This window comes from Rhyacophila brunnea, unplaced genomic scaffold (assembly GCF_057557595.1).
Source record: "Rhyacophila brunnea isolate RB1 unplaced genomic scaffold, BYU_Rbru_1.0 scaffold_6, whole genome shotgun sequence".
In the NCBI taxonomy this organism is placed as follows: Eukaryota; Metazoa; Arthropoda; class Insecta; order Trichoptera; family Rhyacophilidae; genus Rhyacophila; species Rhyacophila brunnea.
In genome coordinates, this window is record NW_028233276.1 from 6774386 (window position 1) to 6792491 (window position 18106).

Below are 18106 nucleotides of genomic sequence, written 5' to 3' on the forward strand. Positions count from 1 at the left end.
ATCCCCAGATAATATGATTGATAATGTACTACGTAATAATAAGATGTGATGTATTGTGCAACCGTGTATCATTATTTATTTACTTTTGTCTAGGTACTTCTAAATGTTATGTATTATCAATATTATACTCACTGATATAATAATATATTAAGTATCTATGTTATCTCTACTTTTTCAAACGTATTGCGTTAAATTTTGTTTTTATTTTTATAATATTGCTATTTGTAGTAGATATATATTAAAAGTAATTTGTTATCCGTTAGCGGATAGACGTTAACGATAATATGATATTTTATAAAACAAATATTTAATAGCATTGTATTATTAGCTTTGAATAATGACTATTACTGTATTAATGTTATTAAAAAACTGTTGGTTTAATAAATTTTAAATGTAAGATAATTATAAATATGAGAAAAAATATTAATTTCATTGTTATATGCATGAGCTTTAATAAAAAAGCGTTAAAATGAAAAAAAGAACATATATTAAAATGTTCAATTTGAACAAGAACAGCCTTAACTTTATATAAAAAAGGTTACAAGCCGGAAAGACACGATGTTCCGTTTGTTCGCGTTTTATAATTATGTTGATTTGTTTGAAAAGATGTTTTATTTAATAACAACGTAACCTACGTAGCGTTGGATAAATAAAAAAAATACCGGATCGAATGTGAACTTATCAAAGAGAGAGAAAAAAGGAAATATTTCTACGCGGATTTAATTACATATTTTTATTTACTTTTGTGAGTGAGCCTTTCTTTTTTGAGGCATTGTTGCAAATTCGTAACAAAAAGTCAACACAAAGCTTTGAGAAGATATAAAAATAACGCAGATAGCATAGGCCATAGAGACATGTCACTCTTTGCAAGGAAATGGCAATGTCGGAAATTAAATTGTATTCACAGACTTCAAAACTGGACGTGCTAACTAAATATTATATATAACCTTAATCTGTATTCTATATCATACATATTTAATGTACTTATAACAGGACAATTATTAATAAAAATATAAATAGTATTTAACGTTTGTTGATTTTATGACAACTGCCTAATTAAAAAAAAAACAATTAACCCGCGTAAAAGGAGCCTGTTGCAAGCCAAATAAAAGGAGGGAAATTTATAAATTAAATTATTACTAACTACCTTAGTGTTGCAATGTAAATAACAATATTATTAATCTGGAAACATACGGTTCAATTTAGTAAAACGCCTAAGAGCATGCATGCATTATAAATTGCATTCGTCGATTGGCCATATCTGAGTTTGGAAGTCGATTGGCCATATCTGAGTTTGAAAATGGATGGCTCACATTAATTATGGATCAAGTTCAATTATCATAAAATTCGATTTTTAGATAGAATTCTAGATAGAACAGATTTCTATATTGTGTGTTAATATCACAATCGTAGCTCTACAATTTACCGCATAAATGACAATACTCGTACCTATTGATAAGACATCTAATAATTGAATGTGAATCATGTCCATTTTGACAGTTCCTTCAGCAGTATAGAGAGTTATTTGCTAATATTAGTAAAGCCTGAATATACTTTATATTTCGACTATTTATTTAAATTGATCCATGTAGGTACTATCAAAATATGGTAAGTACCTACATACAGTGAAAGCATTCCTGAATTTTAAAAAAGGAGTTTTAACTGTAGGTCCAAATATCTCAGGATCGATTTTGATGGACTTGATCCATAACTATTGTGAACCACCCAAATATAGACAATGTCTTTGCTTAAACATCTAATAATTATATTCTATACATATGGATTTATGTCAATTCAAATCTCTCTCACACTAAGATCTTTATTTTTTTAATCATTCGCATATTCATGAATGCTATATAACATCACTTGATTCTTTAGTTAGTGGATGGTCTTCGATTAATTCTTATATTGTTATTTGTGTGAAAACTTTGAAAACCATTTTGTTGAACAGCCTAGAAAGGGACAACGAACATAATATAAAGAGAGAGTTACATTTTTCCTACGGCACCGCCGCATCGTCCTAAATAACGCACACTACATTATTTCCGTTATGCTTTACAGATCTCTGCTGTCCGTTTCTTCATCATTTGATCTGCGTCAAAAGAGTCGAAGAAAACTGGAAAAAGTTCTCCCAAAATACCCCGTGTGTTTCCCATTCCAGCAAGTACAAAAGTGATGGCCGAATAAATTATATACAAGTTTGGTTTGTAATAATTTGGTTGATAACAGTGCAGTGTGATACAATTCAAAATTGAAAAGTGGTTAAATTTTGTGTTGTGGCGCGAATGAAACAGTTCGAGATGGCGTTGGCGGGAAGGATTAGTTTCTACACTGTTGCCACGTTGTTCATTTCGGCCGTTGTTACAGGTGAGTCTTTGTTTTTTTTTTAATATAAGGCTGTCTAGTTTTTTTTAAGATGCGTGTGTGACGGAGGTTATAAAATTTATTGTAATGGATTTTTTGTAACTGGTTCGGTTGAATTTAGAACTAGATTTTTATTGTGGGCTGTAAAATGCGGCTTTCAATTTTTACAATTCAAACACACATATTTAGTCAGTACTACACATGTGAACGGATATAATATATTATTTACTTATATCTTATTACAACATCAAATAATTAACAATTTAAACTTTTACTTACGCGTTGGCGGACTGGTATTCTATTTGATCTACTCTAGATAAATTTAGTTTTCATTGTCATATCCAATTCCTAAAAGTACACAATATACCCATTATGGTATATATAAATTTATATTTTAAAAAAATCAAGCCTGAAATTTGCACATGTACCTATGCAGCGCATTTCCAAATAATAAAATATATTCTTATGAAAAATATCGTGCATCTTTCTTTCTTAAAATAATGGGGATAATTTTGCATAGCATGACAAAGATTTATTGGAAGTCTTTGTAAACATTTTGCCTATTTGGATTAATTAATGATTAAGTGGAAACAATACTTTTACATAGTTACGCAAGACATCTTCCTAGGAAGTGGGAAAAACGATGTTATGGACAATATTTTTCTGTTATTTTGAGCCACGCTCAAAATAACATAAAGTTCCGAATAATTAACAACAATTTAAGTAGATATGATTTCGTACATCCCTGAATGGGGTTTTCTAGTTTATTATATTGTGAAATGTTGTCATACAAGAAAATAGTGTTTTCGAAAATTAAATTCGAAAATTAGTTAAATTACAACGAAAAATCTCTGTCAATTCAAACCGGAATAATAATAAATTAGTAACAGTATTTTTTGTTGTGTTAACAGTCATTTGATATAAAACATCAAATAAACCAGGGCTCGAAACGGGCCGGAGCGCAATGGAGCGCCGTTCGGGTTCATAAAATCCCCAAAATTATCGGTCTGTCTTGTGGAAAAATTAATTTGACAAACAAAAAATCTAACACACTTATTTTATTATAAAATACACATAGATAACTATTTATTTATCTATATACCTAAATATTTTCGTAAAATTATCGAGCGCTGATATAAACATCGTATAATTGTGTAATAATACAATTAATATACACAATACTGACATGCCATGATATTGTTGGTAATCACTGCTTAAAAAGATAGAGAAATTGACATAGTCTTTTATTTATTTATTATAATAACGTAAGTATAATGTTATGCTCTACAATTATTAATATAGGTACATCAAGTAAATCGACAAAGTATGCAACATTTTATTGTTAAGACAGTTATCCCTAAGTAAACAAATGAGAGAAAAACGCAACATAGGTATAAAACATATTTTTAATTTTATTAATTCTTAATGTAGATAAGTACTTATTTAAATTGAGTAATTATGCAGAGTCGAAAAAAATGCATGTTCGGAAAGGCATTCCGGCTGAAAATATCAAACGCAAACATTTACTCGATTAGGTGTAAATTTGCCCATGATGCAAATTTTCTGATGGATTGAACACGTTTCCAAAATCGGCTATTGTTTGTACTGTAACCACTTCAAGCACCACGCTTCTCAACTGTAGTAGAAACCTCCCCAATTAAACAGGTACCTATTTAAATAGCCCCAAACTCAAGTCGTTAGCAGAATTCGGAACTATTCTAACTTACATTTGATTTTTTTTTACAAGAGTTATTTGAAACAAGTTACTGAAATTATTTATTATTTTTATTTATAAGTTTATTAAATTTTAGTAGGATTATTGATGAAAAAATGGCGCATACACTTGTTTATATAAATAACTGAAGTAAGATGTTTCAAAAAACTCTTCTGCAAAATTCAAATGTGAGTTAGAATAGTTCTTAGTATTTTCTTGCCCTCACGAATTGCGTACTTACTACATACCCCGTTAGTGGTGAGATTAAGAACTTGGAGGCCCGAGGCACCGACTGATTTTGAGATAAATTCCAACTACCAAGGTTATCAATTATCAATGTCCAGAATCACATCCTGTAATGAAAAAAAAATATTATTAAAGATAACAGTGATGGCAAACAATAATAGTAATGATTTATTTATTTGTACACAAGTTAGTATAATGTGTGAGTGGTTACGCTGTAGGCCCATTTTATGTGTTGCATAAAATGGTTTTAGCTAATGCTTTATCGTCACTTAATTTTTTTGCTGTTTACTTAATCATATTGTGACTGGTTTGAACTGTTTCGAAGCCCCCTTTTAATTGTTTTGATGAATCAATTGCTTGATCTGCGCCAAATAAAATCGTATAAGTATTTATATCATCATCAGTCTGAATCTATCCACTGCCGGATGAAGGCCTCTCCAAGCTGATTCCACTTCTCTCGGTCCTGTAAGTTGTGTTGCCACGTAACTGAATCATTTCATCGATCCAGTGGCCTCTAGGTCTACCTTACGGACGATTTGTACCTCTTGGGTACCACTGGATGATTAGATTTGTCCAACGATTGTCCCTTCTTTGAGCTATAGCTCGACATCGTTCGCCGATGCCGATGAAGGCATATTTCAAAAGCCTCCAGCCTGCAGATGGTACTTTTCTTTAATTTCCATGTTTCGGTTTCACTTTCAAATATTTAGGCATCGTATATATGGATAAAGTTTTAATCGACGCTTGTTTTTGTGCACTACCTTTTGGAAAGCCCTGCCGGTTAATGTACACTTCGTAAGGTAATCGAAAAGGTGACCGAAACTGCTGATACTGTTTGCATAGGACCGCCATTTCAGCAACGCCTCTCAAAATCTAATGTAGCGGTCACCACTTTCGAGCGTTTAGCAATTTACACAGTTATGCTGGGCCCCCATTACTATATTATTATACTGGCTATCATAATTACTGTGGAATTACTTGTGTAATTAAAATAATTACCCATGATTTGGTTATGTGAAATCAACTATACACAATATTATCCGATAACCGTTGACAGGTTTGTGCATAGAATAACAAAAGTACGAGTATATTATATTGGATTGCAGTAAAGTTGATGGTTCACTTCACAAGAAATTAACGTTCTATCTAGACAAATAATTATTATTGACTGTAGATGAAAAGCAACTTTATATATTTAATGGTGTTAACTGAAGACATTGTATTAAGAATTAAATTATAATGAATTAAATAAATTCGAACTTGTGTATATCAAATAATTTAATTGTGGTCAGGGTAGATTTTGTGCGTTTGAATAAGACATTCTCAGTCATATTTTTGTATCAGTTGAGAATGTCATATTGAAGCGAATGGAATCGTTCCTTATTAATAATATTAACATTATATGGAATAAGTACTATTGTGTTTCATTTTAATTCATACAAATTTTATTATATTTTAATTCCATGATTTTTACCGCCCTTTGTTTACTCAATGGTTGGTTATTAATGGATTAGTGTATATATGTAATTTAATTGATTGTAAAGTCGAATTGTTGAAAAAATTGTTGACAAACAATCCATTCCTCAATGTAAACACGCATGTGGTGAAGGAAAGTTTACCTAATAATTATTGTTTTTTTTATACATATTACTTTGATCAATATTAATTTCCTTCAATATCGTAGGACTAGGGCCTGGGTAAAAGCAGCGCTCGAAATGGAAAATTTTACGAACCAGAGCGCTCGATGTTTTTTTCCGAAAATATTCCACATTTATCTAATTTGATGTAAACATGTTTTTTAAATATATGTGTTACATTTTTTGTTATATGGCCATGGCCTAAGTACTTAGGATCATTATGCAGTTTTTCTGCGCTTGATAGTAACTTCTATGATCAAATTGGGTCTTTTTAAAATCTCCTCGTTGGCAATGTCACCAGCCCAGGATATCTTCATAGTACGCCGATGCAGTCACATCTTGATCTGTAGGTACTCACAGCTAATAATCTTTCTTTTACAAACCAATCTGTATTTTTAAAATCTGAATCTACATGCTATGCTGTTAACGTTTTGAATTAATAATTTTATTATGTCCATAATACTATTTGAAACTCACTGAATATAATTACAAGATAAAAATAACTTTTTTAAATTTTCTGTTGAATCATATTAACTTGACTTGACTAGCTTAAACGATCAAAAAAATTTGTACTTGATAGAAATAATACTGAAATGTCATTTTGACATTCATATTGACTTCCATAGTAACGCACGTATATATTAATTATTTAGTTGCTAAGACCCCAGACCCCTAGCAATAATAATAGTGGATTGAATTACGGATTTCTTCCGAAATAACTTTTCATACAAAACAGAATTAACTGAAAATGAATTCAATTCTACTTAAAGATGGCTAAAAGTATTTTAAAAAATGCATTGGCATCGTGTTCTGATATATTCTAAAAGTTTCAAATTTCTAGCCTAGCTAGTCGGGAAGTTAGTTAAAAATCGATTGCAAGATTTGTACCGGATAAACAACCACCGGAAAATAGGAATACGACCTAATAAAACGTTGTAAAATAACAAATATGCGACATTTTTTGAGGCATTTTAATTTTATCTCACAGGATATAATGAGATAGAACCTTCGCGCCGCGGGCAAGTAGACAATATCTACGATATCGTACGGTGGACAGTCAGCTCACAATAACTGCCTCGGAATTGGCAGGAGTATTTTAATATTGGGCCATTACTAGAGCCGGGTGTGTACGTGAGGAAGTGGCGGAACGGAAGCCAAAACCCTGCGAAGCCATCGATGAAATTAATGAGGCTTTCAATGAACGGCAAAAAACTCACTAATGTTCCCAGACTAATGATCAAGAGCCCGCTAAAATATTATCTCGCCGTGCGATCGCAGTTTTGGCGCGGAAATCTAGCCACGCCCCTCGTTTTGGCGGGAAAATTGACTCGGATAAAACAAGGTTGGCAGACAAACTATGAACAAAATCAGTCCGCACCTTTCGATATCTACTAGACTAAAATTAATTGAAACTTGATGGCTCTTGTTTATAGAACATGTCTACATAGAGGTGGCGAAGGGTGGAGGTAGGCTGTTAAGATCTTCCATAAATAGTGCACATTAAACTTTGTCAGTCAAACATGTTTTCATAGAAATAAAACTATAATTTACAGATGGTAATGGTTACTTTTTATAATTCAATTAAACTCTGCGAAAAACAAGCCATAATAAATAATAGTCAAAAAATACTCGTCTATCTATAAAATATCTAAAATTATGCTATTAAATCATACATAACTTTGGATATTTCATAGATATACTTAATAATATTTTATTTTATCTATTATAGTTTGGTTTAGGCAAGGCTAATGAATTTCAAAAAATGAACAAACTATATATATATGTAATAAATAATAATAATAATGTATTCTTAATCCAACGAAAACAAATAAGAATGAATGAAAAAATGTGCGCAATTTTGTCATATCGCCATCTGTGAAGACATGTAGTATTGGTTCAATAAAAACAAATACGTATGACTAACAAAGTTTAATGTGCACTTTTTATGGCGGATCTTAACAGCTCACCTTCACCCTTCGCTACTGCTACCTAGGTACTAGATAGACCTACTTTAAGTACGATATTTTTAATTTTACAAACAATAACCTATTTAGTGAACTATTTATGCATTCAGATAAAAAATATTGCTTCCGTATATGGAGCGAATCTACAACTAGTGTTGACGAAGTGAAATACTTAAAGTAGCCTGTCACAATTTTTGATATATTTTTTTCCATCATCGGTTTATAATCGTGGGAGAAGCGATTATATTGGAATCAGTGACACCGTATCCTAAGCAGATCGCAGGGTTAAGGTTATGTTAACAAACTTATAAATTACGAGGAATAATTGTTAGTTATTCACCCAACCATTGTCGACTGAAGAAAAAAGCCGATACATTCACGACTGGTCCTACCTTTCGCCCCTCCCGTTGTATATAGATGACCTGTCATTGTCTATAGAGTGTTCATACGGACGCGTCTGTCGTGTTCACTTGTCGGAGTATTCTTAGTTTCAGATTTCTTTCAGATTATTTTAACGTTTCTTGGAGACCTTGGAGTTCAGCTGATTTAGTGGTTCTGTGATATTAATAATTGGAAGTAACGATCATGGATAGATGAGTTAAATGATAAATAATACACTCGCATTAATACACCTTCTAAAAATGTAATGCATAGATCAATGCTACATATTTTTTGGAAATCGATATTACCACCGGTTTTTGTGTGAAGCACTAGTCTGACTTTGCCAGCTGATGAATAACTGTGATGTATATTATTTATAAATGACACTGATAGTTAATATATTTGATTTGAGTGTTTTTATAATTCAATTTGAAACGAAAAAAGGCGAATCAATATGTCAAGCAATCTGGGATCTGATTTTGACAGCTGAAAAGTGGACCACTCGTTGCTTGTGCAAAAAGTTATGTTCAGGCTTTATTAATCTAAAGATGGCGGTGACCCAACCCATTGTTTTATTGTACTAGGTCACATACACTTTGGAAAAACATTATTTTTTTGACTTGCCCCTGGATTTGTATTCATGTAAAGATGGCTGCTCTACAAACTGAGCCAATGTGGGTGTTAATAATATAATGTAGTAATATTATTTTATATGTTTATCGATTAAGATCTTGCAGTTCAATGCGGGCGCGAAACCTTTATTATTTATCTTAAACAGATAAATGTACCAAAAATCTTTAATGGAACACACACCCATCTAGTGAAAATTAGAGCATTTTCACGAAACCTACTCTCAAAATGGTGCTTTTAGGTACGTGGAGATCTGTAGCACTTACAGGTTTGGAGGCACCCTTGTGATTTTTTTCCTGTGCCATAAACCGCCATTACAATGCCTATACGATGTCGATACTACTTTCTAACGAAGCGACCACATCGTCTGCTTTATCGAAAACCGTCACTGCTCTCAAATGTTGTTATATTTGTATTCGTTCCTTCATTTGCCGTCTTTTTAATGTGCTTCCCCTATGCAACGCATGATCTGCCTACCCCAACAGGACGACACTGATGCTACCATTTATTTTTCAAACCTAATTCAATTTTTTTGACAATCAACCGTTTAAGCAGTTTAAGGTTAAGTTATCGTGGTGGATTTCATCCGAGCTCCTGAACTCAGCTGTAATTTACGGTAGGTAATAATGTTTTTTAATATTGGTAGTTAATTGAGAATATACATCTTAAAAAACTTGTGAAGTTTATTTTTCATCATAAATAAATGGCAAAATTATCATAATATGCTTATTCAACAAGCTATGTACAGAAAATTTATGTTGATATTTAAAATCTGGCAACCCTGCAATAGTTCAGCTTTACAAATGGCGCAGCATTCCCACCTGTGATCTCTTTTATTCCCTTTCCCGCCACTTTTCCATTTCCGTTTAGTCCGCGTGAACTATGACCCCCGCTTCCGGCCGGTGAGAAACTGCTGGCGGGAGTTTCCCGAATAGTGCATTATTTGTAACGGAGAGGTTTCGGAGTGCCGAGGACCGGCCAGCCATTTGTAATCTGACGCCGATGCATTATTGGATACATTATTAAACGTCAGATGTACGATTTTCGATTCTGAGCTACAAGTAAAGTTATCTGCGCGATGTAAACTAAGCCAGATCTTATAAGGAGTCAAATATGTTTCAAGCTACATATAGTAAACGATTTTTGTTGAAGAAATGGCGCGAAATTGTAAAACTCAGAGCCACCACATAAAACAACAAAGTAGGTAGACGAACATTCGGATTCATTGAATTAAACATTTTAATGCATTCTTAGAGGTGGTTTGAACACATGTTATTCTATGAATATCGTATTTAATAAGTATTATTGATGTGTATGTATATTAAACATAGCCAATTAAAACCATATAAATAATTAAGGGTAGAGGAAGATCCGATATAAATAGTGCACATTAAACTTTGTCAGTCACACGTATTTGTTTTTATTGAACCAAGACAGATGGTGTTGTTTTTTTTTTTTTTTTTTTTAATTATTAATAACCATGTCCTTGCTTTTTCGTACAAGATGGTTGTTAGTAATTTTGAACAATCACAAACACCCAGCTTTGAGAAAAACACATAAATGTTTTTGTCATGACCGGGAATCGAACCCAGAACTCTCGGGTGGAAGGCCAGAGCCTTACCCACTGCACCATGAGAGCCGCCAGAGATAGTGTTGGTTAGTTTTTAAAAATCATTTAAATCTTGCCCATACCAAACTATACTTATTTGTTTTCGTTGAATTAAGAATACATATTATTAAAATAATGGTGTTGGTTAGTTTTTTTTAAAATTCATTTAGTCCTGCCTAAACCAAACACTTGTGGCACAGCCTCAAGGGCTCCGTCGCCGTGGCCGGCTCTCCCTCACCCCGCAGCGGTGATACAAAAGCGACCTACGTGCTGCAAGTCTGACATGGCGAGAGGCACAAGAGTTGGGGATGGACCGAGGGAAGTGGCGCGAACTTGTGCTTGCCCTATGCCCCAATACTAGGTCGTGACAGGGTGGAAGAAGAGAAGAAGAAACCAAACCATAAGAGATAAAAAAATATTCTTCTATCTGGTATAATTTTAGATATTTAATAGGTAGACCACTATATTTTGACTATTATCAAAAAATGGCTTGGTCTACGCAGGGCTTAATTAATTTTAAAACCTAATCAATACTATCTGCATATAGTTCAATGAAAATAAAATGTATTACTGACAAAGTTTAATGTGTACGATTTATGTTAGATCTTAACAGCCTACCTCCACCCTTCGCCAGTGAGTATACCACATATTATAAAAATTAAGTATCAACAATCAATAATTATTATTAAAATATGTATTTAAAAAATATTGGTGAGTACTTACCTATATTTGAAATTAATATTGTTAGGTACCTATATCTAAAGCTGAGACAATCTTTAGCCGTTATATTTCGGGATTAGTAATGTTGAAAATAAGGTGTAACCGGTACTGATTGTTAATGTTTTTATGATATTATACTAATTTTACTATCGGCAAATCTATTTCATATAAAAGTTTCATTAATTAACCAAATGGGAAAACGAAATAATAGCTAAACGATTTATTTCCTTCCAAATTCAATAATTACCCAGTATTAATGAACTTAACTAAGTATCATTAAATTATTTCAATTTATTTTTCGATTGTTTATTATCGAATAATAATTGGACTTCTAAGTGAATTACTGAGAATAGAATAATTATATTAAAAACCTAATTTCGCCGGATTTGTTCTCTCAAAAAATGACAACACATAAATCTTCTACACGCGACTACAGCGACTCCCTGTTATCGCCGAGATATTGTTGTGGACAGTAGTTTAATAATTATTCATATTGAAAGTAACTTTGACGATTTGATACGTGTAATACGGGCTGTTCCCTTTTTAGTCGATCCCGTACTGGTTGAAAACAGCCGTTCCCAACCGAACATCAAAAAGTTAACGTTTATGTTGTCGGACTATAGTGTTAAAACAACCGCTAGCCATCACGTAAATAAATATATAAATGCAATATGTTTTCAAATAAAACTGTAATGAGTAAGTACTTATATGTTGTATTGTATAGACATTTTAGATTTCTCTGTAATAAAATTATTGTATTTTATTGTTTATGTCTATAATATGTAATATGTTAGCAATAGTAACTAATTACCTGCAATAATTGCTATGCTAATTTGGAAAAAAGTATGACTAATTTTGAAACTAATTTGTTTAATGTAAATGCAGTTATACTGAACTCTGATGATAAAATAACTGTAATCCCGTTACCACTGATTGTTATCCGGCACGCGTACCCTAATAATGTGACCGTTTCTACTTAATTAACACATTCGAAACCAGACATTCAGACAATGGTCGCATGTTGTCTTTGGAAATAAATGAATTGCCATATACGTGCTATCACATAAATTAATATATTTATTTATAGTATAATTGCTAGACAATTATTATTTATATTATGAATTACCTTTCGGTAATATTTGTTTTACCAACTCTTTAATCTTTAATGCAATTATCTCAATTGTAAAATGTATGTAAAATTAAATTAAGAAATTGCACCACAACTGAAATATTTTCATTTGAAAAAAAAGGTTATCAACAAATTGTAATAAGTACATAATTTAGGTAGTGCATAAACAAGAGGTCGATTTCTGAAATTGCACTGTTGAACGAATGACTTTAGATTTTCGAAACATCTGTTTTGTATGAGAAATTTGAAAGAATGTTAAACTTTGAAACTGGTTGAGCTTTTTAAGTGGACTGTAATTATTTTAGGGAAGATGAGGAAATCGGATATAGGGGTGGGGGCGATGGAACAGAATGCTAGACACTGACCTTTGTGATGAGATGTTTGATGGCTCCGTAGTCTGGTTTCAACTTTCGCTCGCGCGGTATTGTTGTTTTGGGTCACCCGGTTCGCACACTCACGCACTTTGTGACACAGTTTTATGGATTATATGTGAGGGTGTATGAATGATGATGATGAATGAGTCTATATATATTGAGTCAATCACTTAAGCGACGGAAAGCTATTAGAAGCCCGCTCACCCCGCTATCGAGATGCAACTCTCATGACCCGTAATTGCTTATTGATAGTCTGGTAACAATAACACTGGGGATTAGGAGGTGGGTGAGGAGATAAAGAGTGGAATGGGAATATAAATGGCACAACCATTTTTTTTAACATTATGCTAACGTTTACTACTTCGATAGTCGATACCTACCACACCAATAAAAACCATGATCCTGGACATTCCTAACCGATTTTTTTTATTTTTTTTTAAACGGTACATGTTCAAACACGCGCGTTAACATGATCTTACTCCTTAATTCAATTTTAGTTTGTCAATTTATGGCTACGGCCGTATGTTGTAGCTTAACCACTGGGGGATGACAAAAGAAATGGCGTATTTCAAAAAAACACTACCTTATTCTTAGGTCAAAAATTATTATAAAGCAATCATTATTCGTAGGATGTTTATCACACTTGAATGGTCAAAGACATAGCTTATAATTAGTGTCTTTAGAATTATCTTCAAATGTGTAAATCTTGCCCATTTTTTGAATAATAAAATGCGTAATTCTTGTCAAATTTGGGATCACAGAGATTATCAATATAATTTTTTATCGTAAATATTTTACTAAAATTATCTCGTCATAAATTATACTAATGGTTTTATAAATGCGTTTAAAAATAATAAATTTAAAAAATCTTAACACCACTGCACAGTTATGTATCGAAATATGATATTCTAAAACGTTAGAGCGAGAGGTTTAAAAGAATACTATTTTATGTAATAAAAATACTTATGCAGTCATCAAATGTTTAAAATAAATATAAAGGGTAATAAGGCTTCAAAATTATACAAATAGATTATCTACAACGTTTAAGGTATGTCCAGGATCATGCTTTGAAAATAGAAAAAAGCTACATTTTGACCCACGCTGAGCACGTCCGCCCTTAAGTACAATTTAATACAATTTATATTATTAATATTAGGTATCTATTGATATGTGCGTAAATGACTTAAAACATATGGGATTTATTTCAGTGTTATTATTGAAACTTACATGTTTAATATTTTCACATACTGACTTCCATACTACGTAAATATTTGCATTTATAGAGGTACATAATCCCCATATTGTTATTGTATGCGGAAACACTAAATACTACCTCGCATTTATAATTATTATAATTGCACACCCACTGATGTTGTTAACACGTGTGTCGTTAGTGTGTTAAACTCTTAAAAATCAAACCACGTACAAAAGCGACTAACTATTTTAGCTGTGCCGAATAAGGCTCGCGCACCTCTGCTACACCATAACTGGCAGTGGGTGACAAACTTGATGGCAAGTACCTAATATACACGTACAAGCAATATAGTAGGTACATTCTTTATATATTAATCAATATTTTATTAATATAATGAAGTATCATTAAATGCCTCTCTCTGACTGTAGTTATGACAAAAGTTGAACTATTTTTGATCTGTTTTAATGACGAATATTCGATTAACGTGCGATTTTAGTTATATATTAATAATATTTTAAAGATTAACATGTACCTAAATGTATATGCAACCCACAATGTGTACCTACATACAGTGGCGACCGGTAGTTATTTTACTGGGAGTTCACTTTTTTTACCTTTTGACTGCCGTAAAAAGGCCTTTGCTTTCATCAAAACTTCACCAAAAAAATAAAAAAAAAGTATTGAGAATATTATGGCCAACAATGCCATTTATCATTCAATTCCAATAAAAAAAATAGGACTTCCGCTAATGAGAAGCAACATATTAAGGATTGGCTTACTTCAATAACAAATTAAGAAAATAGGTGACCTGATTTATTGTGGCTCTTGAAAGCAGTAACTCATCAAAATTGACATTATTAAAGCATGTAGCCGTGATATTTTACGATTTCCACCCTACCACGCATATTAAACCCCCCACAGAGCTAGTTTGGAGAGATATCATACTTGATAAACATTGTGAATTTAGTTATCAAACTGAAAAAAACTTGAAGTTTATTTTTAAATTGTACTTCGCCTAAATTTGAGAAATGTTGTCAACATGTGCGGAAATTTAATATACGTACTGTGAAAAGAATTAATTTGTATAATAATATTGAATAAAAATTGTCAAACAATAATTGTACGTGTGATACGAGCTGTATTGTTTTAAAACCGACGAAGCCGCATTCGGGCCGGGAGCGACTGAAACTGTCGCTCCGGAGCACGCAGAAAAAATATTTACATATTGCTATTCCACGCGACAGACGACGCTCTTTCTCATTGCAAAGAAATCGAACTGGGCGCTTTGGTCGAGCGATGTCGGATATCGCTCCCATCAACATATAATATTTAAAATAGCCGGTTAAAAACACATATTAGAATTTGTTTCTGTATATGAATTAATGACTACGGTAATAGATCAGAACACTTTTAATTAATCAAATATAAATGAAATACTTATTTAAAAAAATAGGTCTTTTCGCATAAATTGAGTGGGTGAGTGTTCACCGATCCAGCGCTCTCAAGGGAGCATCGCCACTGCCTACATGTAGTTAATATATTGTCGCTAGTTGTTAGCCATTCGTTTAATCGCTATACAGTCTATTGGAGGTATGATAACGATGGAAAAAAGGCTGAAAATCTCAAATACAGTTCTTGCCATTAACACAGTAATTACACACATAACACACAAAGCAACATAAAGAAACCACGTGATATATAGAAAGCATTGTATACCTACATAGATACTGTGCACTATTTTGTTTAAGCATCCTCGTCAATATGTTGTTTTGTTTAAATATTCAAGTTATTGGAAAATTGACGTGACTGAAACAAGACAAGGGGGATGTAGGACGTAGATACTCCGATTCGCCTCCAACCTTGCGTAGAAGATGGCACCCTAAGATGTTGATATTACCTGTTACTTTGTCACCTTTCCGGTATTAATCTATGCAAACAGGTAAATGTATTAAGTGCCGGCTCACCTGTCTTCATTATTATTTATACGTCGTTAATTTTGGTCGATGACGCGGCACCAGATATTGATTTTGGTAAAACGTCAGTGACACGTCAACCCGCCATCCATGAAAGGCAGTGGTTCTTAAAGTATGCATTTATATTGGCGCCAAATCCAGAAGGGACATAAGGAATCACACCTTGTATAGTATGCCTCAATATCAAGATGTTTTCGAAATAGAGACAACTTTGTTACTCAACCCCAATGAAAATATCGTTATGGTTGGAAAAATACTTGAATGAGAATTTAGAATTTTATTGAATTTCTTAATTTTAAATATACATAATAAGTTTGGGTATGTATGCATATATTTGACCCTCGATGGCCGCACGGCGTAAGCGTAGGCCTGTAGCGTCGTGGGTTCCAGGTTCGGATCCTGGGGGTAAGTACACATATTGTTTTTCAATTTGAGTATGGACTTAAAAGGTTGAGAAAGTGGCTGACATCAATTTCTCGTAAAAACAAAATCTGTTAAATACAAACCTTCACTCTGTGGAGGCCCATATGATCTTATTAGGATCGGACATGGTCGGATTTTAGGATTAATTTTACCTATTATTGTCTTATCTTTCTCATTCTTGTTCTTGTAAATAATAGAGAGAAAAATATATATGTCAGTATGGATGTTAGTGGCGAAGGCTGGAGGTAGGTTGTAGAAATCTGACATAAAAAGTTTATACTTACGAAACTTTGTTAGTCATACTTATTCGTTTTTAATTTTAATACTATCGACTAAGGGCAATGACATTATTAATGGACAACGCACTCAATACAGTAGCTAGCAATTAAATTCACGCACAGCGACATTCGCACATGTATAGGTAGACGTCACGCAATTTCCATTATGCGATACCACGCATCGGGAATTTATAGCAATATCACATTTATTGTAATGGCGTTAGAATAGTGTTTCTCGTGTCAATGTTCATCTGAGCGAACCCGTTCGAGCCGAACCGTTCGGCAGACCCGACTAAAAGCATCGGGAATTTATAGCAATATCACCTTTATTGTAATGGCGTTAGAGCAGATTATGCCATTCGGCAGACCCGACAAAAAAGTGAGTGTCATTTTTATTCCCAGATAATTCGTCCATATTAATGTCATTGACCAAGGGTACTTGATGGAATTTGAATTTAAATTCTAATGGATTTAAGTTTTATACTATTCGAGACATTATTAGACTCAAGTGGAATACTACAAAACCGTTATAATTTTTATTTGTTTTTATTAAACTAAGAAAACTAATTATATCGAATACTATTGCGTCCTACTTAAATTAGAACCTATCCAATCAAAATTACTGTCGAAATTGTAATCAATCATTGTTGATCTACTATTAGATTAGATGTTTTACAAAATTAAAATATTACTCAGCAAACCCATACTAACCTATATTCTATTAATGTGTGGCATAACGTTTATGGTCGACCGTCTGCAACACAAATGTTATTTTATATGGCACATTGCGCCCCTCGCTTGAGACGCCCTGCTGTATCGCCTTCCGAGAATATTGTTTACAAATTAGCTGTTGACATTATTAGAAATTCTTGCGGTAAATCATTTTGCTACCTGTACTCCACTGCGCGCAGCAGCACCACTAATAATATTTTGGAACAATAACCCATTACCTGTAAACACAGGTAAACTGCCATACTTGAAAATTACACTAACAAGAATTATCATTAAATCCTTTACAATTATATTCATAGATATACAAATTAATAATATTTACTTCGGTGTACTTCATGGTATTTGAAATAAATTTATAATTGACTTAAGTTGTATACTTTTCTTCTTTAGTACCTATTTAGCATTTTGCTCACTCGCCAAAATATTAAATGACATCTGACAAAGAATATTTATATAATAGTTATTCATCGTTTACATACCAAATTGTCAAATTAAGGCTATACTTTAGCTGGGGCACTGTCTAAAACGATCGTGACTACGCGACGCGAAGATTGTGCAAATGACACGTGCAGACCAAAACACAATTTGTCATAAAAAGTCAACATGCGTCCATTTCATGTTCTGTTTCGTGTTCTATTAGTAACAATAATAATAATATATTCATTGACATGTTTTCTTTTTCAAGTAAATGGGTAACGTTTTTTAGTCATCTTTACACGATTTAAGAATTAATACCC

At 32.7% G+C, this 18106-nt stretch overlaps 1 protein-coding gene across 4 annotated transcripts in view; it reads left to right on the forward strand.

The window, feature by feature from the left end:
* Positions 1 to 18106, forward strand: part of LOC147065167 (fasciclin-3-like) — a 672541-nt gene that overhangs the window by 17475 nt on the left and 636960 nt on the right. For all 4 annotated transcript variants that reach the window (XM_085956860.1, XM_085956859.1, XM_085956863.1 and 1 more), the window contains exon 2: positions 2062 to 2367. In XM_085956860.1, the coding sequence (XP_085812986.1) occupies positions 2286 to 2367 (82 nt within the window). In that variant the 5' untranslated portion in view covers positions 2062 to 2285. The remainder of the gene's footprint in view (positions 1 to 2061; positions 2368 to 18106) is intronic.